We start from the raw sequence: 25,147 nt of genomic DNA, 5'->3' as shown, positions 1-25,147 counted from the left end.
GGAAGGCAAGGTCCGACTGAATGAGATGGCTCAATTACCGCTGCCCCACCAATCTTGCCTCAGGATCAATGTCTTACACACTCCAACAAAGGCATTGCCCTGCTTGCTCTGTTTGGACAAGGCTCATCGACTATCAGCAGCGTCAGGGGATGATCCCACCATCGCCGGCGACTCCTTCGGGGACATATGTTTTGTCCTGGCTTCCTTTTTATATCTGCTTGGCCTTTTGTCATCTTATATTGCGATATTAGAAATTTGATCGTTCACCATAATGAGCGCAATCAAACTGAAACTTGTGTAGCTGTGGACCTAATGAGCAAAAGATCAGAAGTTTGTATCATAATTCCACATGATCAAGCACCTGAAGTTGCTGGTTTTCTTTCATAACGTGTGATTCATTTCCACAGACATTCATTTGGCATTATTCTATAACTGAATATTTGGTTATTAAAACCCTCTTCTGTTAATCCTGCCATAAGTAACGAATAAAAAATCTTTCACTTTTGCTATGTTTTTTTTTTCTTTTTTTCTAGACGAATTTAATTCGGCTTAAACTCCATCCAGAAAAATCAATCAGTCTACTAGTCACATTTCCCCTGTGTGATATATGTAGGCCAAAAAATAATTGAAGACAGACATAGACAAAGCCTTAAGGGTAGAAATCATTTCTGTTAGCGGCTCGTGTGTTTCAGACACATCATTTTATAATTTCCAACTTTTTAGAAGGATCATAACGAGTATAATTTCAAGGAAACTTTTTAGTGCGTCGGCTGGCGACGTCTTTGATGTAAAAGCCTAAAAACAAAGCTCATATGGTGCCTTGATCATTTATTTTTATGCTACTCCCCAGAAGTTGGAAATTGGTAATGAGCTTGAATGCTCTTTGAACAGTAGGTGGGGTTTGTTGTTGTTTTTTTTTTAGCCCCATGCCAATCCACCCCGTATCCCTCCCCTGACCGCGGCTCGCTGCTTTGTTTTATAGCATTTCGGGGCTCTGGAGGTAAGTCATCAAATAGCTCGTATCAAACCAGGCCACCCCGTCTCTCATTGTTGTTTTGACCCCCTCCGCTTGCGCTGCTCCGTTAGCCAAGTGCGAGACTCCAGGCTTGCATTTCTGGCTGCACCGCCAGCTAATCTATATGCTAATGAGAAGATGATAATCAATGAGGTTCACGCATGGTTGGCCCCAATCAATATGACATAGCGCAGGCAAACGACTCAAATTGCTACATTTCATACAGCCAGACAGTTGGGTGGTGTGTTAATGTGGCGGGGCGCACCATAAGCATGCTATTATCCTCTGGTTTTATCTAGCCTATTCTGCATAAATGAATTCTCTTGTCATTAAAGAGAGGTTTGGATTGAACTCAAAAGCTATCCCATTTCACTTTTATGGGGGGGGGTTGTGATTTTCTGCTGTCGCTGTTTAGCATTTAATTTCTATAACTGTTGGAAAATAGGTGGTTTGTTGCTTACCTGCTGGGATTTGGATTAGTCATAAGTTGTGTTAGGTATTTAATGGAGTCGTTTTAACGGGATTAGGGTAAATTTTGTTGAAAGATTTTTTTTTGTCATTTTTGCTCGACTCTCCTTACTTGTTTTCTCTCTGTGTAAAAAAATGAAAATGTATGTTCATTACAGCCCTGCCCTGTCAAAAGAATGTGTTAGTTCTCAGTCATTACCTGACTGAGATGAAATGAAACTGACCCACTTAAAGTTGCAGGATATATGTGGAAACCTTTTTTTTTAAAAGCTGTGCGGCAGACTTGAAGTCAAAACTGAGGCACTGAATTTGAAAGTGAGCCTTCAGTTTTCTGCTTTTCAGATTGAGAAGGGCTGTCATTTTAAAGGAATATGTCAGCAACTTGCATTTATATCTTATCAAACCCAATTTAGGTCATAGTTATGGTTTATCTTAAAGGGTCTATGTGTGTTTTTTTATTTATTTATTTTTTTTTTAAAAAAAGGAAATTTAAAATTCAGTATTCAGGCAACATCGAGGGGGAGGGGAGCAACTGAGTAAAATCATTACCATCATCTTCATTAGAGAGGATCCCGTTGTCCAATCAGCACGCTGCTCTGCACGGGGATTCCATAAGAACCCCGTTGGCTGTCGCTAGGATACCACATAATCAGGAGGCAGGCCGTGGCCTGGTTGGTGGACCACGGTGTTGATGCTGGGACGACGAGCTCGCCGAGTGTCGGGTGTAGACGAGAGGTGCTGGGGGGTTTGGATACAGCGCGGAGACACCCTCGCACACGCTCATTCATTCATTCAGTCAGTCAGTCAGCCAACCAGCCAGCCACTCAGTTAGACAGACAAAGAGGAGCAGCATCCTGCAGGAGGACAGCACGCTCCCGGGGGATGGGGCATCATACCCCTGCATCGCGGCGGGGGTGTCGGAGGAGGTAGGAGCACCAGGGTTAGGGGGCTTTGTCTCAGCAGCAGAGCAACCCCTCCACACACATATACACACACCAACATTTACACAGACTCGTGCGTTTCTCTGTGGATCTCAACGCTGTTAAAGCCGTTATTGCGCTTGTATCGATTTGCGCCGCCGAGGCCTCCTTGTGGTGTTTTTAATGCGGGTCATCAGAGTTGTCCTAAATGCGGACTGAAGGACGGACCCTGATGGAGGCTCCTGAACTTCCTCTCTGTGATGTAAGCTCCGCAGAGACAGCCAGTCTGTCTGACAGCCTTTTAACAGCCCTCATCATCCCGCTGCTTATGCAGATCCTGTAGACAGAAGTCTGACAGGCATTTCTCGTGGTCTCTTAATGCCGGCGTTCTTTCGATCAATACGTCCCACTGTTAGGGCCTCTGAAATTACATTGTTATGATATTGACCGGCTCTTTGTAATCTATTACACCCTACACTGATGCGCCCTCGAACACATTGACTTTGGCTCCCTTGAAGGGAATTGTGTTCTTCCTAAAAATCAACTTATAGCCAGATTGTAGATGTGGGATTTAGGACTGGATTGGGGGGTGTTTCATTGCACCCCTTTACTGATGGATGGGTGACTCCTCTCAGAGAGACAGGGGGTTGAAGGCTTCATTACCAGAGGGGATTCCCTCCCCTCTCTGCACATAAGGAGGCAATAGGAAGCAGACTGTGGGATGTAGGCTAATGACGGCATGGAGGCAGCAGCGGTGCTTTGTTTACTAGCAGAAACCCAGTTTGCCTGACTGGATTTTGATTTTTTTTTTTTTTCCCAGTTCCAGAAAATTTAAATGACAGGCACACATGACTGTAAAATAAATGTGAGTTTGTTTTAGAACATTAGAAATGTATAGTAGTGTTTTATATTTTGGATTTGTCAGTTTTGTGGGTGTGAAAACATCTTGAATTGCAACTTGAGCTGAAATGCTGAATATGACTGTTTTCAACTTGTCTCATGATGCATCTATAGTTTTAAATTAAAATCCATTCTATTCAGCATACACAGTCCAACTTAAATTCCAACCTTTTTTTATATTCTAGCATTTTAGAGCTATTTGGAGCTTCTCTGGTTTTGCCGTTTAAGTAATAGCATATGGTTTAGTGAGATTGCAGTTTGTTTCCAAAATCTCCTTTGTAGCATAAGTGGGCTATAGAGCTTTGCTTTGGCTCCTAATCCGCTCAAAAGAATAACGAGGAGGAGGAGGAGGAAATAGCTTAAGAATTGCGGCATGGCAGCAGCGTTGCTCCTTATTTAATTACTTCCATCACACCCTCTTCCCACTCCAGCCCATTTAAAATCCACAACCTTCACCCCTCGCTCGCTCTCTCTCCCTTTCAGCCGCCTAAACTCGACACGAGCACCTCTAACCTCAAGGCTAGAAATTCCATGCTTTTGTTTTGGCCCCCGTTTTTTCAGCTCTGTTACGTTGGCTGTCATGCTGTTTTAATCCCCCATCACGCACACTCATTAAACCCACCTCCTTCTTGATAAGTTCAGATAATTTTCTTGTTTATGAGAATCACCGAAGACTTCTGAACTTCCGTTACATCATTTCAACGGCGTAATCGCTGTCTTTTTTTTTTTTTTTCTCTCCACCAAGCAAGGATCCTTCCTCCCCATCTTCTTCACCTCTTATCACCTGCCATACTGAGTACCCTTCCACCCCCCCCCCCCCCCCCCCCCCCCCCTTGGCTCTGAACCCTTTTCCTCCCGTGCTAATGGATAGGAAGCACCATGGGAGCAGCCTTAAAAGGTTTTTATGGAAGGGGTCTAAATCACTTGTTCTTATTCTCATGACTGACAAGAGGAAGTGGATCTGGAAGCCTGAGATACATTATGTGATAGAAATGTGATTTTAAGTGGTGTAAATACTGTTAAAATGTAACGAGAATCTAATCACGGGAGTGTATTTGGCTCATATTTACATTAAGGTTGAATTACTTTCATGTGAAACATCTAGTTGTTGAAGGTAATTTGGGACGACCGCTGATGATCTTCATTTAGCCGATCTCCGTTTTATGCTAAATTCATTGGAGTTCATTAGTTCGCTAAATCAGTAAATTGTTGTGTGCTTCTCTAACCAGCTGTGCTCTGGCGCCCTGCTCTGCAAGACTCCTCCATTTACACGTCATTTTTCTGTTGTATTTGTGTATGTAAATAAAAAGAAGAACTCTTCTTCTTTTCCAGCTGGCGCTCGTGTCCTTCTGCGGATTTCGCAGCAATAGGTCAATTTGCAGTCAGACAGCAGGTTTCTCCTGGAATAGCAGAGGTGTGATGAGGCAGTGCAGCAGACAGCAGACAGTGCACCGTGTATATTTTAGGACTTTTTCTGAATTGATAAAATTAGTGGGGCTCATCTTAATAATTCTGCACATACACAACAGGTAAATAATACTAACAACACGAGGGAACAGACAGGTCCTTGGTTTGGATCAGAAATGACAAAAGGCCACTGAATAAAATTACCATCCTGAACAAAGACTATGACCCAACCACAACAAAATGTAAATGAGCTCTGCTGCTGTTATATTGTTGTGAATTGGTGCACAATTTTCAGAACCGGAGACGGATTTCGAAGCTTGAAACATGCGAAGGTTTTAGATGCTACAGCAGATGTTTTCCTCGTCTGCCTTTGAAGCGCGTACTTTACTGTTTACAGTGAAGGAGAACTCCGGTTTATTTAGATTCCTGCCGTGTTTCCCATAGACGCGACTGTTGAAGCTCTATGTTGTCCAGGTGCACGGGACCTTAAGTTACTGTGGTTTCTAAGGGCTACTAGCATGAGACCCCTGCAGCTTTCTGAGAATAGTAAATCAGTTAATCATTTAATCTCATCTGTGATCCTGACCAGTAGTTCTTTCTCAATTGTGGTGTTTTGCTCACGCTATCATTAAGTTTAGGGCTTGAACTATAATTTTCATTGTTAATTAGACTGAGAGTTATTTTAGGGGATGACTGATTAATCATTTTGCCTCATGTCTTAGGAAATGGCAGCAAATCAGCATCACATTATCCTAAAGCTGAAGTTGAAATGTTGAAATTGTTTTGCCTGAACACTGATTCAAATTTAAAAATCAGAACCGGGTAAAGTGTTGTTGTTGTTTCCCACTGTTTTGGATCAGTGAGCAACTTCATTGATTCGAATCATTAAAACTCAAAGTCATGTTCAGACATGTAAATAAAGTTTGTGAGTTAATGTTTGCTTGTTTAGATTTAAAGTAATTTATCTGTTCTATTCGCATAATTAATGACTTGCTTTACTTGACACTGAGCAGTTTATCATTTGCGAGGTGCATTTCAGCTTCTGCTGCAGGTTTTTCTCTGTGTGACAGTTGCACGTAATACCAGTTTTCCCTGGCTTGTGTTCAACGAAAATATGTGGGGAGGACTTTTCCTCATGCGCTCTGTTGTCTTTGCTCTGTAAGGCACAGGAGAGCCATTCAGAAGAGCCGAGGGTCAAAGGTGAGAAGAGCAGAGGGCACCATGGAGAGTGAGGCGGGGGCCCCTGCCTCCACTGCCAGCAGCGCCGGGACCGCCACCACCACCGCCGCCTCCTCCTCCTCCTCCTCCTCCTCATCCACCACCAGCTCCAGCACCACGGCCGTCGGCAGCAGTAGTACCTCCAACACCGCTGCTACTACCACTACTTCTACTACTTCCACTAGCAGTAGTAATGGTAGTAGTAGCAGTAGTAGTAGTACTACAGCAGGAAGACAGGCGGTGCCTCAGATATCGGTTTACAGCGGGATACCCGACCGACAAACGGTGCAGGTGAGTGTGCTGTTTGTTGATGTTGCACAAAAGTCAGCTGCTTTTCTCTACTGCCCCCTGTTGGTGTCACGAAGCCACATACAAGTTTGTGACACATCTATATATAAATGCATCTTCTAATTGAAAATATATTAAGGAAATAAGATGCTTGTGATGAAGGAAGCTCCAACGAGTGATGGCTTCAGAGTTTGAGGAACCGACCACTTTGAATGAAGGAATGCTTTCTCTGCTTTAGTGCTCTTGACCCTTTAACCCCAGGATTAGCCTCTACACAGGCTTAGTCTTGCTCTGAATAAGGTCCACTCAGCTTTTAGTGCTAAAGGTCGCCATTGTGACTTTCAGCTCTCCTTGCCTTGCTCTCAACCTGATAACAATTCAGAAGCCAAGCGCTGTATTCACCAAGCTGCCCTCTTGAGCATAAAGAACTGTTGGTCTTTTATGGTCAGTCGGTGCCGAATGCATGCGTGTATCCACATTTGCTAATTTTAACCCTCATTCCACAAGAAACTATTCTGGATGGTTCCTTGACACCATGGACTACAGGCCCGCATCCTCTCTAGTTACTTGGCGACATGACAGAGGTTAATTACTGAGGTGAACGGTGAAGAGGTTTAGCTCTGTTGCGCTGGGAGCTGTTGAGACTTTTCTAGCCAACGCTGATTGAGGGTTTATTTATTGTCTGTGTTACCATGTGATCAGTCCAACAATATGTCAGTCTCTGATTTAATGTAGTTTGATTGTAACTAACAACTATTTTTTACTTTTTAATTAACAATGATTAGTCTAATAAGCCTAATTTTAAAGGTGAAGGTCTTGTCTTCAGATGTCTCCTTTGTTTTGTCCAACTACCATTTTTCAGTTCATGATGATGTGAGATAGTGAAAAGCTATAAATCCTCACATCCTATTAAAATATAGGGCTACTATAACAGATCAAGTTAGCTTTTCCATTCATAGTAATCTGATAACTGATATCCTACAGTGGATCAAATGCTGCTGACTAGGTGTGGCTTTCTCAGTTCCTGGTGTCATTTGCATAAAAGCACCGTGTGACTGAATGCCCCATTTAATGAAACCACACAGGACTTCATTTGCAACTTTTCCTTCAGCCGAGTAGTTTGGTCTCGTTAGAAGTAGCATTAGCTGGTAATTCTAGTGTTAATATCTTTTACTATCTGCTTGTCTTAGGAACTTTACTGAGAGCAAAGCCACCACCATGTTTTGATGCATGACGTGAATGTTGCAGGCAGCATTATGTACAAAACACGCCATTCATTTTAGTGGAGGAGTGATTTGGATGGCTTCAAACAAATGCGTAAGGTTTCTGTCGGCTGTATGAACAGTCCATGCAGGATTTGTGAAAAGTTGTTGTTGTTTGTTTGTTTGTTTTCGCCAAGGGAACATAACTGGTCCATGTCGGTCTTCACCTGCAGGTATTCCAGCAGGCGTTACACAGACAGCCCAACACAGCAGCGCAGTACCTGCAGCAGATGTACGCAGCTCAGCAGCAGCACCTGATGTTACAGACCGCAGCCCTCCAGCAGCAGCACGGCCTCAGCACCGCTCAGCTCCAGAGCCTGGCTGCTGTACAGCAGGTCAGCAAACGCTCACCAAATGTAATCCGTCCTCTCACCTCGCAGACAGTTATCGCTGCTGTTGTTTCCCTGCCGCGAGACGCATTTCATAAATTTTACAGTACTCTCTCTGTCCTCCCTGTCCGCTCCTTGACTTCTTGTGACAGGCCAGTATTGCGGCTGGCCGGCAGAGCTCCTCACAAAATGGCACTTCATCTCAGCAAACCGGATCCACTCAGGCTACAGTAAGTCTTGTTTTGAGTGTAAACGCTGCCTCCTGATGGCCTTCATAACAAAAGTTACCAACATTCAAGAAGATCACCGTGGAAGTTGATTTTTGCAACATGATACTTGCATCTCGAGCCGCTGGGCTCTGCCTCTTTTACTTTTGAAGAGATCAAGCTTTCTTTGAATAACATATTAAGGAGTTACATGTTGTGATTCATGTCTTTAGAATAATCCGTTGGTTAAATATCAGCAGAGAAGTGCGCGACCTAATTATCCTGTTTGTCTCTCCACGCAGATCAACCTGACCACCTCCCCAGCAGCTGCTCAGCTGATCAGTCGGGCCCAGAGCATCAGCTCCACCCCTACCAGTATTTCCCAGCAGGCCGTTCTGCTGGGCAGCCCTTCAAGCCCCGCTCTCACAGCCAGCCAGGCACAGATGTACCTGCGTGCGCAGATGGTGAGAATACAGCCGCCGGCATATTCATACGAGCGCGTACATATGCATAAACACAAGCGCGCTCGCGCGCAGCTCGAGTGCATAAATTCTCTCCCCCGACGGCCGAGTGTGTGTTTTCAACTCGATATGTGTTAATGTCGCAGTGAACGGTGCGGCTTGTTGTCATACTGCTTCCAGAGTAGGTGGTCAGGTTAATCCGCCCGGCCCCAGAGGGCTCATTACAAACAGAAGGCAGCGTTATGAATGTGCATGGATCTCCATAAAGCATGTTTGGGAGGTCACAGGTGTTCTCTCTTGAGGTCCAGTTGTTTTTAAGAAGAGCTGCATAAAGAGTATTTTTTTTGTTTGTTTGTTTTTTACCCTTTTGCTAAAGCTGCTTGTCGGTGATTTGTTGGCGTCAATTTGCTGTCAGTTGTGCAGCTGATCTACAGATTGTTAGATAAGGATCCAGTACACAACTGATCAGACGTTAGCGATTCTTGTGGCAGGCAGCAGGCTTCAATAAAAATGTCTCTTTAAAGTAGACTGACGAGGGCTTTGTTTTATGTCTCTGAGCTTTAAATTTGTGCATAAGACTATAAACCCCTATAGTGGTATAGTGATGTAGATAATATATATGTTTGTTTTCAATGCATACGCCTATTAGAAGTTGGTACAAACATATAATGACACTCTAAATATTTTCAGCTTTATGGAATAAAAATAAATAAAATTAATAAAGAAATGACATGCCAGAGTAAGAAAATAAGACTCTTTATGTGTTTGTTCATCTTTACTTGACCAAATTGTGTTTAAGTTCTGTTTGAACGATATCATATTACATGTTCTCCCACTTTTTACCAGTACTTTGCTTCACGTATTGGAGCTAGAAGGAGAGAGAAGAATGTGATTCAAGATCCAACATATGTTCTGCGTATTTGTTTGGCACTTCCTCAGGCCCAGGTGCAGGTGGCCAGGAGCCTGGGTCGAGCTGTTCCTTTGTCCCCCCAGCTCATCTTCACTCCAGCGGCCACAGTAACAGCTGTCCAGTCAGAGAGCTCCACGCAGACCTCTTCACAGGTAGGCTTATCGGAACAGATTATAATAATAAAGAAATCAAGCTTTTATCCAGCGTTAACATCCTCGCTTGGATTTTGCCTGCTAATACAAATAACCCACTCATTCTTATGTACTTTAATCTGTTTTTATTGTATATTTGTACTGTATATTTTATTGTAATGTTTTATGTATTGTTGTTTTAATCTTGAGTGTTTGAAAAGTGCCCACAAATAAAATGTATTATTAATTATTATTATTATTAAATAAGAAAGCACTATATTAGTGGGAGCCTAATATGGTTCTTGAGTTTGTCATTCAAATCACAGTGAAGTTAGTCCTGAAAATTAAATCAAATCCTCTGCTGTACCTCATTTAGTATTTCTGTTTGTATTTTTCCTTAGAATCAGGTCCAGAACCTGGCCATCCGTGGCCAGCAGGGGGCGACAACGTCCTCTTCTCAGACTCAGACACTGCAGGCCCTCAGTCTGAAGCAGAGCCCTGTGCCCATTCAGCCCGCCTCATTGATCAAGAATCCCAGCCCGGTGACCCAGGCCCCCGCAGGAGGGAAGCTGGGCTCCTCCGACGGCCTCTCTGAAGGAGGGAGGAAGGGGGACGGTGCGGCAGCCACAGAAGTCCGAGCTATAAACATGAGCCGCAACGTCACAGCCGTCAGTGCTCAGCCTCTGATTGCTCCAGGTAAGTGGAGCTTGCATTTCCACAACATTAAAGGCAGTTAAAGGTATCATACCCAATCACACATCTAATGTGTGCTTGGTTTTCAAGCTTTACTAAATATGAAGGTTGGTCTGAAACGAGATATTTATCCTTCAGTGAGTTAAATAGCTGCTACGAGTACATATAGCCAAATATAACAATTAGCATTAAGCCTGTGCTGTGGCTCTATAAATGCTATTGCCACCAGATTGGACCTTACGGAAATATCTCAGAATCTTGATGAGATTTGTACAGACATTCAGAGTCCCAAGAGGAGAGGAGCTAATGACTTTGGTGATCCCCTGATTTTCCCTCTAGCACCACTGGTAGGTCACCGTGTCCTTTTATCCCAAAAAAATCTCTAATCACGGTCTGGTTTCAAGACTTTGAACTTGACACAGAAGGAACACTGAAGCCGCGTTTGCTGTGTTTCCTGTGTTTCCTGTGTACGCACAAAATGGGCATTTCCTCTGCCACGGTGTCCACACCGGTTAGTAAGTATGGTTGGTGCCCGTTCACATTTTTAAAGAGGTCGCGTTATTATTGGCACAGTGCTCCATAGGAAGGTTGTTTTCATTTTTGTGGGTAGATAAATGAAAAGGCAAAGTAGCCTGCCAGCTGCTGCATACTTCATTTTTGGTAATAGATATACATTTCACGCCGTAAAAATAGCCTTTTACTTTCAGGCGGCTGTCATGTACAATAGGAATGCGCTCTTGTGTTTATACTAAAATTATACGAGGAGGGTTTTAAGCGACTTCTTGGCTGTTGCTGTGACATGTCGGGGCCTGCCTCGCGAATGCATTCATTGACTAAAAGGGTGAAACGAGCCATATTAAAGACGGCGTGTTGGGCTGTGTCTAGAACAGTCTAGCTGCTTTGTGAACCAGAAGCTGTGAGAGGCACACTGCCTCGCTAGAGTCTTTTTAAACCACTTATTGTGTAATTGAAAGTCGGCAGCTGTTTTTTTTTTTTTTTTTTTTTTTTTGTGTGAATGGTTGCAAATGTGCCAGCGGCACAAGCTCGTTACGACAAATTAGGTCCAGTTTGTTTATGGGATAAGCCGTGCATTTCCTGATTCTCAAGAAGGTCCTGATAACACATCACGTTTCACAAAGTGATTTGTGTGTGTGTGTGCGCCACATCTGCGCTTATGTGCATGTCTGTAAAGCTTTTATAAACCAAATGCTGTACTAATGCACCGAGTTGTTTTTGTCTGCGCGTTCAAATGCGTGTGTGTGTGTATTTTTTGGGGCTTGTCTGTTTGTGGGGGAAGGCTGGGGGGGTTGGGGGAGTGGGGGTGTGGGGTGGGGATTATGTGAGTGTGTCGGTGCACAACTGTGTCTTGCTTTGTTTCAGTAATGGATTCACATAAAATGAAAGGGAGGATGGAAGCCGAAAATCTGGCTGCACGCTGTCTGAAAAAATTAACACGTAGTTGCCATAGCAGCGGGCCACGAGGGACAGGTGTGCACATGAGATGCTGGGGAGTTAATACACTGTGGATCAGGAGGAGGGGAGGCTGAATGGGTGGCTGATGGGATTCAGATTAGGATAAAAGCTTGGATTCATCTTGACTGCGACAGGGTCATGGTGCACTTTTGATTTTCAGGATAAAAACACCAAACTCAGCGTACTGTCTTTACGTTTATGGATTTCAGCTGCAGGAAGCCAGAGATTCTGCTGCTCGTTAGTGTTGAATGCTAATTTCACAATTTTATTTATTTATACTTAAGGCTTTATAGTAGATGTAATTACTGACTAAGCAGACACAGGTCAGTAACTACATTTACACCTGTTAAACCTTAATGGTGTTACAAGGAAATATCATTTTTGCAAAAGCAGGCAAGGTAATAATTTTACCTTATTTTTGCCACGTGGTTGTGCAACATTCAGTTAGTTGTGTCAGTTCTCCTCCTGGATATATCATTAAAATCCATTTCAGCTCCATTCACACCAGACTACTTTAACCTGATGATGTCTCGTAATTTGCAGCCTTTGCAGAGTTCGTCCGTGATTCATTGCAAATCGTCACATATCCATAATATGTAAAGTAAAAATGACACAGTAAATTGCCTTCTCATGTTTCTGTAAACACAGAGAAAGAATCCATTCCCGCGCGAGTCGGCGTCTCTGGGATATGGGTTACACTTTTATTTATTTATTTATTTTCAAAGAGTTTCGATTCCTTTGCAGCATTTTTTTTCTTCTGCCGCTTTCTCCCTGAAGAATTATGTAGGCTATGTTGGCAATTATAAATCAAAGTTTGGACAGCTGAGGTGCGAAATCTTGAATGATGGTAAGATGGTTGATGTGCACGGCAGCAAAGTCTGCTGTGTATATTTTATTTATAGAAGCATGAGTGTGTTGATCGCCTTGGCAGAGGTGGAGCTGATTTAAATAAAACTATGTTGTTTATAGCATTAAGTTTTTATTACACTTGTACAGTGTTACTGTTAAGTAAGAAGTTGAACTACTTCTTAAATTTCGAGTTAAAGAAGTAAAGGCAAGAACCCAGGAAGCTTGATGTCATTACTCTGTTAATCAGACTCATATGTATCACACTCAGATTTTAATGTGAGTCAACAGAGAGTACTGTAGTCTGGCCTCAAAAAAGAAGAAAAAAATCTTTGGGGGAGGTATGATTAAACGTTATTACTATTTTTGGTCATGAGTTTTTTCTAATGCAGCGTTTCAGTTACTCCCAATGCCTAAATACAGAGACAGACACTTTCACTTGTGTTGGAACTGGGCAGGAAACAAATGTTAGACCGTCTGACTCAGCGCAGTAAGCGTCTGTCGTCTCCTTCACTACACGAGGAAGAGTCAACACCTTACTACACAAACCACAGCAGGGAAGCCCCAAATCACCATACTGACAGACTACAGTTTTGTCACAATGGCTGAGACGCATTTCTTGGAACTCTCTGTCTCTTTTACCAGAAGAAACATTCAAACTGCAGTCACTGCACAGACCTGACACACAGCCAGGCAGAACAAAACTGTGCAGTGTATTGATTACATACTAGATAAAAAAAAAATGGAGAGAACAGCGTTTGAGATGTTGTGTTGTTTGTGTTTCCCCCTCTGTCCCAAACATTTTAACAACTTCGTATGATGGTTTAAGTGCATACTGTTGGGAGAATAGTCTTTCCACTATTACGTGGGGCTTTTCACTTCTTCCAGGGAAGAACAGAAATATATATATATATATATATATATATATATATATTATATATATATTATATTTATTATATATATATATATATATATACATATATATATATATATATATATATATATATATATGCAGGGTAAACAGTAAAAGACTCTGAAACTCATTATTTTGACCACAGAGGGTCTGCTAACAAAGCCTTTGTCTTGCTTCACTCATTGTTCTACGAACAATAACATAGACCTATCGCAGTTGCTCCATTTTCAACTGAAATTGCTGCTCTTGAGGGGCGTGCACACATGCAGAGACTAGCATTGATGTGGTGGCAACGAACGAAAGGTTACGAGATTCAGTTAGGGCACAGATAGGGCGTACAACTTCAGAGGTTATCAAGTGGAACTAATTTCAACTTTGATGTGGCGCAGTTGAGGCAACGACCAACGGGAGATTCTTATACAGTTGATTGACACATGATACATTCACATACTGCAAGGAAACACCATCAAATCCACCATGCTAACACTAAGGGCTGCACGACTGTTATGTGAATCACATAAATCAATGACACTGTTGATGTCACTAATAAAAACAAATTAGAAAGTAATGCTTTGCAACAATGAAATCTATATATTCTTGACTTGAATAGATATGCTGAGATCAGACAGCTCATGTGCTGCATACTGTACGCTGCAGATACGTCAGGCTGTTACTTGGAACCATCAGCGCAGCTAAACGTCTAATATCTTTGACGATGAACTTCAACAGCAAATTGTTGACTTGTTACTACGGGGCGTTAGGTGGAGTCATTGATTGACTGATGTAGTAGTAGTAGTAGTTGTAGTGGTAGTAGTAGTAGTAGGGCTTCATCTTTAGTCTAAGTATTTCACTTCACTTGGTGCTTGGTCACCTGTCTTCTCTGAGCCGACTATGTTGTTACTGTCACGTGATCATTGACTGGTCGTCATGATGCTTAAAGGGCAAATGAAACGTGCAGGTATTGGTCCTTGTACTGCAGCCTACATCTGATATAACACCTTTACTTTTTATAAAAAGTTTATTTTTCATAACTTTCACCTGACTTGCCTGCTAGGGAGTTGCCATTTCAAAGTGACGTAATCAAATGCATCACAGGGTTGGTTGGATCCCTCTGAACGCCGTTGGAAATGGACAAGGATGAAATAGAGATGCTTTTGCACCAATATGGCATAGAAACCGAGAAGTTGATATAGTTGTTAGACTGATGCCACCGTTTCACTGTACATCTGCTGGACCATTTAATCCACGGTCTGTCCTGTATCACCACATCGCGTACTGTCCACATTATATGGTGGCAGTGCTTTCACTGAAAGACGTCCGAGAGGAAACACTGCAACGCCCCATTTGTAGCAGGTACACCAAGCTAGCTTTAACCACGTGTTAAAATGCGATATAAATCAATGTTCGGTAGATACAGGAATATGATCTATTTTTCGCTATCTATCCTTCACCAAGCTCTGTCTTCTCACAGTCTACCACGATGTGAATCGCCAAGCCATCCCACCCCATGATGTCACAGGCCACAGTACGCCAAGATGGCGGTACCTGTGCTAAAAAAAAAACATAACGGCAGCTGTATTTTCTCCTTATATGCTAACATTTCCCAGTAGTGTTATATATTTTTTGATAAAAGCGGAACTCCGTCCATAAAATGTGGTTTACTTGATTGAGTGCTTCATTTCCCCCTTAAGGCGTCATGGCCCAACGGTGAAGTCAATTTTTACAAGCCCTAGCTGACAGCGAGTGTGTGGTGAACTCGGATGGAGTGATGACGTTGTTGACGATTATTTGCTTTTCAAATTGAGAGCAGAGCGCTGATGGCGAGAAGAGCGAGCTCCGCCCGTACGATGCTTAGGGTCTGCTTGTTTCGCCCGCAAACATTTGTGTAGTCGGCTAAGCAGCCGCCAGCGCCTCTTCTTTTTCATCACATTATTAGCACTAATTTTGAATGAGCCATGACTTCTGCGTTGTAATCACACAGTTTATCATTAGGAAGTTCAAGTTCATCACAGTGCAAAATGTGTTTGGCGTGAGTTTCTGTTGATAAGCGTCTCATGCCGACTTGGGCACTTGTCATGGCTGCACACAGCTCCACGAGTACTCGCTTGGACGGGTTAAAGGCAGAGGACAAATTCTTTTTATGTGGGTACATAGTATAAACATGCCTATTAAAGGTGAAAGTATAAACATGCAAGTACCTGCCAACCTGATTTTGAATCGTATTGAAGGGAGTAGGACGACTTAAATCATGCTGTTGCTGTGTTGTTGTAGGTCAGAATGTGTTTTCAGGAAAGTGAGCCAGTGAGAATGTGTGAGAATGTGGAAACTCAGGGATTTTCCAGGGCCTGGTGCTACAAACGCTGAAAGGAATGTATACTGTCCTCACTCTCAGGACGTTGCTTAACAACTCGCAGATAGACTCAACGCTGCAAACATCCATAACTCGGGGAGAGAGGAGGTCACTGCAACATGCTGAAGATTGCGTGATCTGCACGTGTATGTGTGTAGGCGTTGGGGCCTGAGTCATTCCAGTCCTTAATCCCAAGAGCTTGAGGGGGAATAGCATTTAAATGAGTTTCCCTGCCTTCCCCTTCCTTCAAGTCTTCTCTCTGTTTTTTATTAGGGCCTTGAGAAAGTTGTCAGGATTCATGAGGAGTGCTGTTTGTATCCGGTGATTCTGAAATCCCCCTCCTTCGCACAGACCAGGCCTGGGAATATAATGACTCGGGGAGCTTTCGCTACTGCTCGGTTGCATGTTTTGCATCCTCTGAGGCAGCTTTCCATAGTTTTATTTCGTTTTATGACCACATTTACAATGTTCTTATAATTTACAATTATCTGCCATGGGAAATTTAAAAAGTTCACATAAAGTTATTTTGACTGTCTTTTTAGTATTCATTTTAGAATGTGATTGCTACAGAGAGGACGTGGTCTCCTTTGGCTCTGATGTGAACTGAGGATAAAGCAAAGTGCAAACCAAAACTGATGCAGCACAAATATTTTAGGCCGTGGAAGACCACTACATTTCCCATAATGCTTTTTGATTTAAAAAAAAAAGGCCATTTAGAGTAGGCTGCCGTCAAGGCATTGTTGTTTTGGGGAAACCATGTCCTCTACTTCATAGACTGTAACACTACGAACGGGTTTGACTTATTGCCTCTTTTTATAAGAGTTGCTGGGTAATTGTTTGCACAGTTCAATTTCAATTACACTGGTTTCTTATGCGCCTTTGTTTTCAGACCCAGTTGTAGTAATAACAAAGGAAGAGACGTGCGCTCTAATGAGAGGTCTGTGTTGTTCATTCGCCACTTTGTGGAAGGAGCCCTGTGGTTTTAAGTGAGATTAGCAAGTCTCGACAAATGTTTAATAATCACCCTGGAAGTTGGAGCACATTCAAGTTAGCAACACGCTGAATTGTAATATAGTGGGAATGAAATGACTTCCATTGAGGGACGTAATAACATGTAGTTTTTGACTGCATGCCAGCAAATCTACTGAGTTTGCCTAAGACCGTGTCAAACTGTTTGACATAAAAATCCTCATAAGTCAGTGTTGATTTTTTTGATTGTTGACATGTAAAGCATTATTGGTTCTTTTCTTCTTCAAAGTTTGCACGCTTCAAGAGAGTAACTACACTTGCATTAAAAAAAAAACTCCTTTAACGAAAAAGGAGTTATACATGCTAAATATTTCAGTAGAAAATCTTTGCAGCCTCTGAAAATCAGTTATCTCTGCCACCCATAGGCGTAGCTTCTGAACTGATGGATGTTATTATCCATTGAAGTGTCTTTCAAATTGCTTTTCAAACAGGAACCTTTTGATCGTCGTGCTGCTGGCTGCTCATTTTCATCCCGCTCTGAACATCGCAAATATTAACAGAAAGTCTTCCGTCTACACCGCAGCTAACCACATTTTCTGTCGGTCGATTCCGCCGTGTTTCACCATGTGAAAAAGAAAACGCTCTTCAGCAGATCCCGTGGCATTAAAGCGACTAATCGCATGCACACTCTGCTGGATAGAAACATCTATATTTTTCCACGGCAGGGCACAGACTGCGGTTAGTGCCTCACAGGGAAACTTTGAAAGCCGATGGAGCCTATCCCACACAAAACATCATGAAAAGAACAGGGAGGGAAGGAGGGTGAGACGTGGGGAGTTGAGATAATCACTGATGCACTTGGCAGTTTTCCACTCTTGGATTTATTGGGAGGTTTATTAACAGCTCCTCCAAGTTCAAATGGCTCGTACAGCAGGAGCTGCTATGCAGCACTTTGATGCAGGGGAAGCTAATTTCTTGATTGGTTTTAGTAATGAGATGGAGTCTCGTTTTATTGTGGAGTCGGTGGAGATCAAAGATATGGGCCTACTGACTCATTAGCATTAACTCTGTAAACTGTGTCACGGACGTTGGGCTCTACATGTTTCTTTTCTAAAGGATTTCTCATATTAGACCAGCCCCGGGCTACTTCTGCCGAACACTCCCCCACTCGCATGCTCCCGCAATGCATGATTGATGTGCTGTGTCTATGGCTTCAGGGGAAGTTATGAGCTCAGGATGTCTTCTTACCCTCAACACAGCACTGACAGGTGGTGACAGGCCATTTTGAAACAATTTGTGAGTAATGGTCAGGCAAAAAACTGCAACAGTGGGCCCCTCTGTGCACATTTCAACAAGCTCTTAATATTACATTCTGTCAACAAGGGGCACGCAGGTGAAGGCGACGCTACAAAACAAGCCCTTTTGTGCAGATGTCTACATTTTTCACTGTTTATGACCCTGAGGCGCAGTGTTCCTGATAGCCGGAGTTTGGAAACTCGTGCGCGCGCACGAAATGAATCATGCCCATTATTCACAGCAAGTTGTGAGTTCCATTGTTTAAGCAATATCCTGAATTCTCCAACAGAAGAACATCATTTTTGGCTTCTGGTACGTAATCTCTGTGTGCACCATTTGATTAGTTGACAGTTGTTTCAGATGAAACGTTTTATATCTATATATGGGGAAACTATGTGGAAAATTCCCTTCACAATTTCAAAGTGACTCTCCCAAATAGATGTTGTCAGAAAAGACTGAAGCAGACTGCGTTTTATTCCGTGAAAATAACCGATTCTTGGAAACGGCAACGATACCAATCGCATTAATATTTAACGTCATATCATAGTGTTGTGCCTGACGAACGCAGCGGTTGATTGAATTGCTTGTTGTTGTTCCAGCATACACCCAGATTCAGCCTCATTCGCTGGTTCAGCAGCACAAGCAGCAGCAGCAGCAGCAGCAGCAGCAGCAGCAACAGCAACCGCAGCAGTTCGTGGTCCAGCAGAGCCAAGGTTCCCAGAGGACGGCGGGCCAGCTGCTGCAGACGGCCTCCATTCAGCCGTCGCAGCATCCCGTCCCCGTGTTGCCCAAACCCGCTCCTCACCAGCCCTCCGCGCCCAGCCAGCAGGCCACCATCTTCCACTCCACCATCAGCCCCCACGCCCTCCACTCCTCCCTCAACCATGCCAAATCGCAGCCCGTTCAGCTCACTGCCATCAACCTACAAATACAGCCGACGGTATGTACACGGTCTGCATCCACGTCAACGGGCTTGCAGTCTTAGTTTTTTTCAGTGTTTTTGTTGGCGCGTTGCTGTGTTTCTCTGAAAAAAACAGCACCAGATCATATATAAAGAGAAAAATAACTTAATCAAGAAGATGCAAAAAAGAATCATGCTCCTCATCCTACCAGATTGGATGTGTTTGTCTCAATTAGTCACTACACTAGCCATTGTAGGTGTTTCAGAATTTGTTTATTGAATGTGTTTAGTTTGGTGCCTTCCACCTTTGTTGCATACCAAGCCGACTGTCACACTTTTGTCAGCGTCGGGCTGTTGGCGAGCGTCTGATGCTAGTTTTTGTTAGTGTGTATTGCCCCGTTGGCACCAGTCAGACCGCTGCTGGCTTTTCTGATGATTAAGCCACAGACATCACTCTGATCAGCTTAGTGAACGAGGGCAGGAATAAAGAAATGAAAGGGGCACATAAGGGCACACGTGGAAAGCTTTTCATTAATCATCTTTGTCTAAACATTCAAATACACAAATATGTAACAGGATATATTTATGACAACATGATCATATAGAACAAAGGATTTTTAGACAAACTATCAGCATGATTCAACAGAGGCCAGCTCTGCTCAGCAGTTTGTAGTTCTTCCCAGCCTCCCAGCTAATAGTAGCTCTTCTTGTTACCTATTTTCATTTATTAAAACAGACTACTGCTGCCTACTGGAAGGGCGCGTGTTGCCATATGCTGAAGCGTAACCTTTTGGTCGAGGTGTGAGGTAGCATCACAGTTGAACTTTGTTGCCTCTAGTTCTATGATGGGTTTGGTGTGTTCGTACCTTATTAGAATGTGAATTTCTGCTTCACTTAACACTGACATTTTGTGTTGTTGTATCTATTCTTGAATTTGGTATTTTGAAAGGGGTAACCAGAAAAACAAAAACTCTTCTTCCAACAACACCCACAGTCTCCATCTCTTCTCCAAAACATACATGTGAAAAAACACAGGAATCTTCCTGAGTTTGGAATTCTCTGCAGTATTTTCCTAGTGGTGTGATATTTTCCAAACTCCCTGACATAAGCAGCACTAACAGCCCCTGATGGGTGTTGTCATTACTGCCGCAGATATCTTTTCTCATATTATGTTTCTGTTGCACTTCGTAGGGTCCTCGGCCGGTTCAGGACAGTAAAGATAAGCCAACTTCTCTAGTGGTCAGAGAGACATGTCAGACCCCGTCCATGCAGCAGCATCAGCATCATCATCATCATCATCAGCAGCAGCAGCAGCAGCAACAGCAGCAGCAGCAGCAGCAACAACCTGCACCTTCCCCATCACAACCCTCCAAGCCTGCAGAGCTGCCCAAGGTCGACCCAGTCGCACCAGCTGCACAGCCGCAAGGTAAGGACTCAGCAGGATTTTCTAAGCTGCTAAATGACTCTCAATTGAGTACCTACTCTTAATAGAAAAACACTTTGACCAATTAGCGTCTGGGAGAACAGTACTAGCTATGATAACTACAGCTTTTGTCTTATAATCGGGAAATCAAGCACATTCTGTCCCATCTCCAGTGAAGAAAAAAGGAATCACTGCCTATGCTTACTTGTGTTAGATGTTTGTTATGTCGGCAACTCATTTGATTTCATAGTTACGTGTAATTGCTTTACTACCGCCTGGGGCCACGTCCCCTTGAGTGGCGAAAACATGGTGAAATGTATCAGTAAATACAGCGAGGCCAGGAAAAATGTGGATTATCAGATAAAATTAAGGGCAGTTGGACTCCACAGTGATCAATACGAACTAATATGGTTTTGGAAAAGTGGATTAGCCTCAGTTTCAGTTAGTTTAAGTTAGCTTTAGGTAATTTCAGTCATGATAAATATAGCTAAATAAAAGACGCTAAGCGTTTTACTGAGCAGTGACATTAGTCATATAGTACTGTAGTGTCTGACAGGGTGTTAAAAGGATGATGAGTGAATATTATGTTTATTGTTTTATTGTTATTTATTGTTGGAACTGAAATAGTTACTGTCGGCCATAACTTCGCCAAAACAACAACATCAACAAATTTATCTGACAGCCCTCCAGAACGTAACTTCATAAGTAACTTAAAGTATGACTTCATCAAAACATACAGCATAAATGAATATCACCTGACACTAAATGTAAACTACAGCACCAGGTTTCCTTGTCTGGATTCCAGTTGTAATGGATTACTAATGCAGCAATCCATTAACTTCTCTTTTCTTTGGCAGTTGGAGATGTAAAACTATATGTAAAAATATATCTCTGACTGCTTTTCAGATCTGTTGGTACAGTCAATCGCACAACAGCCCTCACCTTTTTATTTTTAATTCATGTTACAGTTAATTTTTCTGCTAATCTCTATGCTCAACTGTCCATTTTTGCCAGCTGGCTAATACCTGCTTGAAGTATATGACAGACAATTGTTGCCTGAAAATGTTTTTTTCTCCAAGTTTGCCAATATTTGAGACATAGTATAGCCATAGAGTGAAAATGTGGTGAGGACATTTTATAATATGATATTTGGTGGTATGTAGTTTAATCCCCACAGCTACTTGAGTAGTTTGGGATGTAGACCGGGTCAACACCTTGTGCTTCTTCATGTTTTTTTTTAATTGGCTGCCACCAAGGAGTGTCATTGCTATGGGGCAGGGGTGCCCGGTCTGATGTAGGTGGGTGGTACATGTCTAAGTAAAGAGAGTCTAAATGTTGGATCCAAAAGTTTCACAACAGAACGTTGATTTGTCAGAGGATGGTCAGTGTTTACTTCTCCTGTCAGTGGTTTTAATGTTGTGGCTGATTGGTGTATACACTGGTACAATTTACATTGGGACTTGTGTAGAAGGTTACTACACTGCTGCATTTAGATTTTCATGAAATAACACGGAGGGGGTGTGGGGGACCAGCAGGCCCTCGGTGCCTCTAAACCCGCTTCTACGGCCCTGCTGAAAACACTGGCGTTATGTTTATTCAAGGCTTTATTACTCAATTACGGGGGAGCTGGCCGCAGTGGGTAGGTGGGATAAAAAAAAACGAAAATATGTTCCGTGCTGAAGCTTGAAGTCTGTGGCCCACTCGCGTCTAGCTGCCGGCGTGAGTCGCCTGAAACGTGTTGATGTGCAGCAGATTGAGGAGGATCCGCTGTGGGAGGAAAGGGGAGGCGGACCTTGCTTTGAAAGCTTTTCATTTACGGGTGTGAAGCGGCGCAGCAGCTTTAAATCCGCTCAGCGTCAACCAGCAGCAGTAGCAGCAGCGGAGGGGTCGTTGTGAGGCTGTCGGATCAGTAGAACAACAAAAACAAACCAAACCACATGTTCTCTGTCTGAACGGGGCGGAAGTGGCGCGGTAAGAAAAGTCTTCTCACTCAGCAGACTTGATTTCACGTGACGAAGCGGATTGATGTTTACTTTCGCTTTTGTGCGTTTTTTTATCTAAAATCTGACTCGTCGCTGTGAAGGTCGAAGTAATCCAGATATATTTTTAGGTTTATTTATTGTCCATCGACATCGTCTCAGTCGGTCACTTCAGCTATTGTCTGATCATCGACAGCAGAAACGTGTTGTGATGTGGCTGAAGGAAACTGATCTGCATGTTGGTGATTTGAACAGCGTAATAATAATGTTACAGGACACAGCATCTGTAATATATGTGTATTTTTTAAAAAAAAGTTGAACTAATCAGTACAATAAATTCACTTTCTCATTTCTTTAGGAAAACCTCGTTTACATTAAATGCTGCAACTAATTATTTTAATCATTAATTTATCTGTTTACTTACAAAATGAACCAATACAACTCACTTTATGGCTTTAAATGTTTAGTTTGCTCCACCTTAAAGTATGAGACCACTAATTATATAGTTTACTATCACTTATAAGGAGGAAAAGCTGCATATATTCCCATTTAAGAAGCTTAAACATGTTTATTTTACATTTTTGTTTAGAAATTTACTCAGCTAATGACTTACTTTGTCTATAAAATGCCACAAAAACTAAGATATTAAAACTCCGAATATTTCAAGTGAAGCATTAAATATTTTTAATTTCCCTTGAAACAGCAGAGTTGTTTTACTTTCATCTTTTAAGAATGACTAATTTAATTTAAACCCAGACCTTTGTCACACACAGCACACTCTTGAGTATTAACCGGACACTGTGTTCATTTCCCCGTCAGGAGGGGGTTCGACCAAGAGGCCAAGCGTGCCACCGGGGACCCCGCCCCCAGCCATGACCTCAGGAAATGAGAGCCAAGCGCCCACCGTGACGGGCAGCACGCCGCAGAACGGAGAGAACAAACCGCCTCAGGCCATCGTCAAGCCCCAGGTCCTCACACATGTCATCGAGGGCTTTGTCATCCAGGAGGGAGCCGAACCGTTCCCCGTGTGTGTGAGTGCCCCGACTGAAACATGATAAACAACCCACCGCGCTCTCCAGTGTAGATGCCTGCAGGGAGCTGTCAGCTGGCAAACACAAACCCTCTGTTACTGCTAGTAGCGACAGCACACAGGGCCAGTCATTAATTATGGGTAGATAGGGCTCTGTAGCTGGTAAAGAATACAGATGAAGGATGGAGGTATGTGTAATGAGCTGCGGACCGTTGTAGACTCAATTATCTCAAGGGATAAAATCTGTGTCATCTCCCTTAAAACCGATGCTTTATTGTGTCATATTGTTTGTACAGCGCGTCTCCATGCCTGTGTTTAACATTTATATCTTCTTATTTCATATTAGTCATTTTAAAAAAAGAAAAAAGTACAACACAATGACATGTGCTTCTGGTAATTTCTATACTTTGGGTTCTCTGCCTCCTACTGGACGTGTGGTGTAACTGCGCACTGTATTTTCTAACGCATTCACTATTTCCTAATGGTTGTTATTCAGTGTGGACGTGGTTTTCCACTTAATTCATTAGAATTTTTATTTTTGGGAAAATGCATTTTTATCTTGATTAAGTGACTCATAGTGCAATTTTTTTCATTTTAATGTGTTGATTACTTAGTCAACCTTTTCACTGCAGACATTTAGTTTAGTACCAAAAGATGACTTTACATTTTAGATGATCTCTTTTTTCTTATGGGAAGCATAGACAAGAGTAATGTATAGTATAATGAGTCAGTCAGCCTTTTAACTGGCACAGGGCGACTCTTACAAAGAAAAGTAAGCATTCACACTGGTTGTGGACAGAATGGTTGCAGTCCAACTGTTTGTACTCGAGTGAATGTGTTGTTTCTTATTCGAGGAGCGTGTAGCGTTTCATTTTGTGACCTCTGTAAATATTTGCCTCCTGACACCAGGTGGAGCGTCTGCCTATTCTCATCGACAGCCCTAAGAAGCTGGATCACCAGCTCTCATCGGACCCCGACAAAACTCCAGTCAGCAACGCGGCCAACAGCGACTCTGAGGCCGAGGACATGAACCAACCAGGTGAGACCGAACAGACTGACGTGTAATAGGCTGTGGTTATTTGTTTATGCTGTACTATTTCCCTCTCTCAGATACATTGAGGCAAATGTCAGAATATTGTCAGCCGCGTTAAACAAAAATTGCGGCAACTTTAAAAGGCCGTGGAGCTAACATGACCCCGTTATCATAACACCGCGGTTGTGGAAATGCAATTAGAACGTCAGTAATTTGAATTCTGTTGTTTTGGATTGGCTCGTTTTCTTCTCCTGGATCCTTTGCATTTCTCTCCTGTTGCCTCAGATTCCTCACTCTCTCTTGGTTCCTCTCCTCCTTCATCAAAGAGTTTGGTTTGAGTTATCCCACCTGACAGTTTCCCTGATATCAGCCAGTTTAGCCTCTCATCTCATCTTCTACTACCGCTTATCCTCACTAGGGTCACGGGCAGGGCTATCGCAGGGCTAACACAGAGACAAACAACCATTCGCACTCACACTCACACCTAGGGTCAATTTTGAGTCACCGATCAGCCTAACGAGCACGTCTCTGGAGGTGGGAGGAAACTCGTGTACCCAGAGAAGAGTGCTAACCACAGAGCTGTTGTTGTGCCGCCCCCAGCTGAGAATATTTGCATAAAAATTTGTGATGTAAGAGGCCACAATCTTGGTGCGAATATACAGTTGGTAGAAGAAGATAACTTCTTCTCCCCCTAGAGGCAGCTGCATGCACCACATTTTGTGAATC

The 25,147-nt window shown here is 42.9% G+C and overlaps 1 protein-coding gene across 3 annotated transcripts in view; it reads left to right on the top strand.

Annotated features, from left to right (window-relative positions):
* phc2b (polyhomeotic homolog 2b (Drosophila)) overlaps positions 1–25,147 on the top strand; it is a 33,213-nt gene that overhangs the window by 3,809 nt on the left and 4,257 nt on the right. Inside the window, exons 1-11 of one of the 3 annotated variants that reach the window (XM_047583319.1) lie at positions 2,195–2,409; positions 5,874–6,219; positions 7,652–7,834; positions 7,960–8,037; positions 8,316–8,477; positions 9,414–9,536; positions 9,917–10,211; positions 18,655–18,995; positions 20,148–20,382; positions 23,178–23,389; positions 24,298–24,427. In XM_047583319.1, the coding sequence (XP_047439275.1) occupies positions 2,366–2,409; positions 5,874–6,219; positions 7,652–7,834; positions 7,960–8,037; positions 8,316–8,477; positions 9,414–9,536; positions 9,917–10,211; positions 18,655–18,995; positions 20,148–20,382; positions 23,178–23,389; positions 24,298–24,427 (2,149 nt within the window). In that variant the 5' untranslated portion in view covers positions 2,195–2,365. Of the gene's footprint in view, positions 1–2,194; positions 2,410–5,873; positions 6,220–7,651; positions 7,835–7,959; positions 8,038–8,315; positions 8,478–9,413; positions 9,537–9,916; positions 10,212–18,654; positions 18,996–20,147; positions 20,383–23,177; positions 23,390–24,297; positions 24,428–25,147 lie in introns of those variants that run through there. The other 2 variants (XM_047583320.1, XM_047583321.1) reach the window with 2 other exon arrangements.

This window comes from Mugil cephalus, chromosome 4 (genome assembly GCF_022458985.1).
Source record: "Mugil cephalus isolate CIBA_MC_2020 chromosome 4, CIBA_Mcephalus_1.1, whole genome shotgun sequence".
NCBI classification, from domain to species: Eukaryota; Metazoa; Chordata; class Actinopteri; order Mugiliformes; family Mugilidae; genus Mugil; species Mugil cephalus.
Note: the sequence above shows the minus strand (reverse complement) of the source record. Positions and strands in the feature narration are given on the sequence as shown.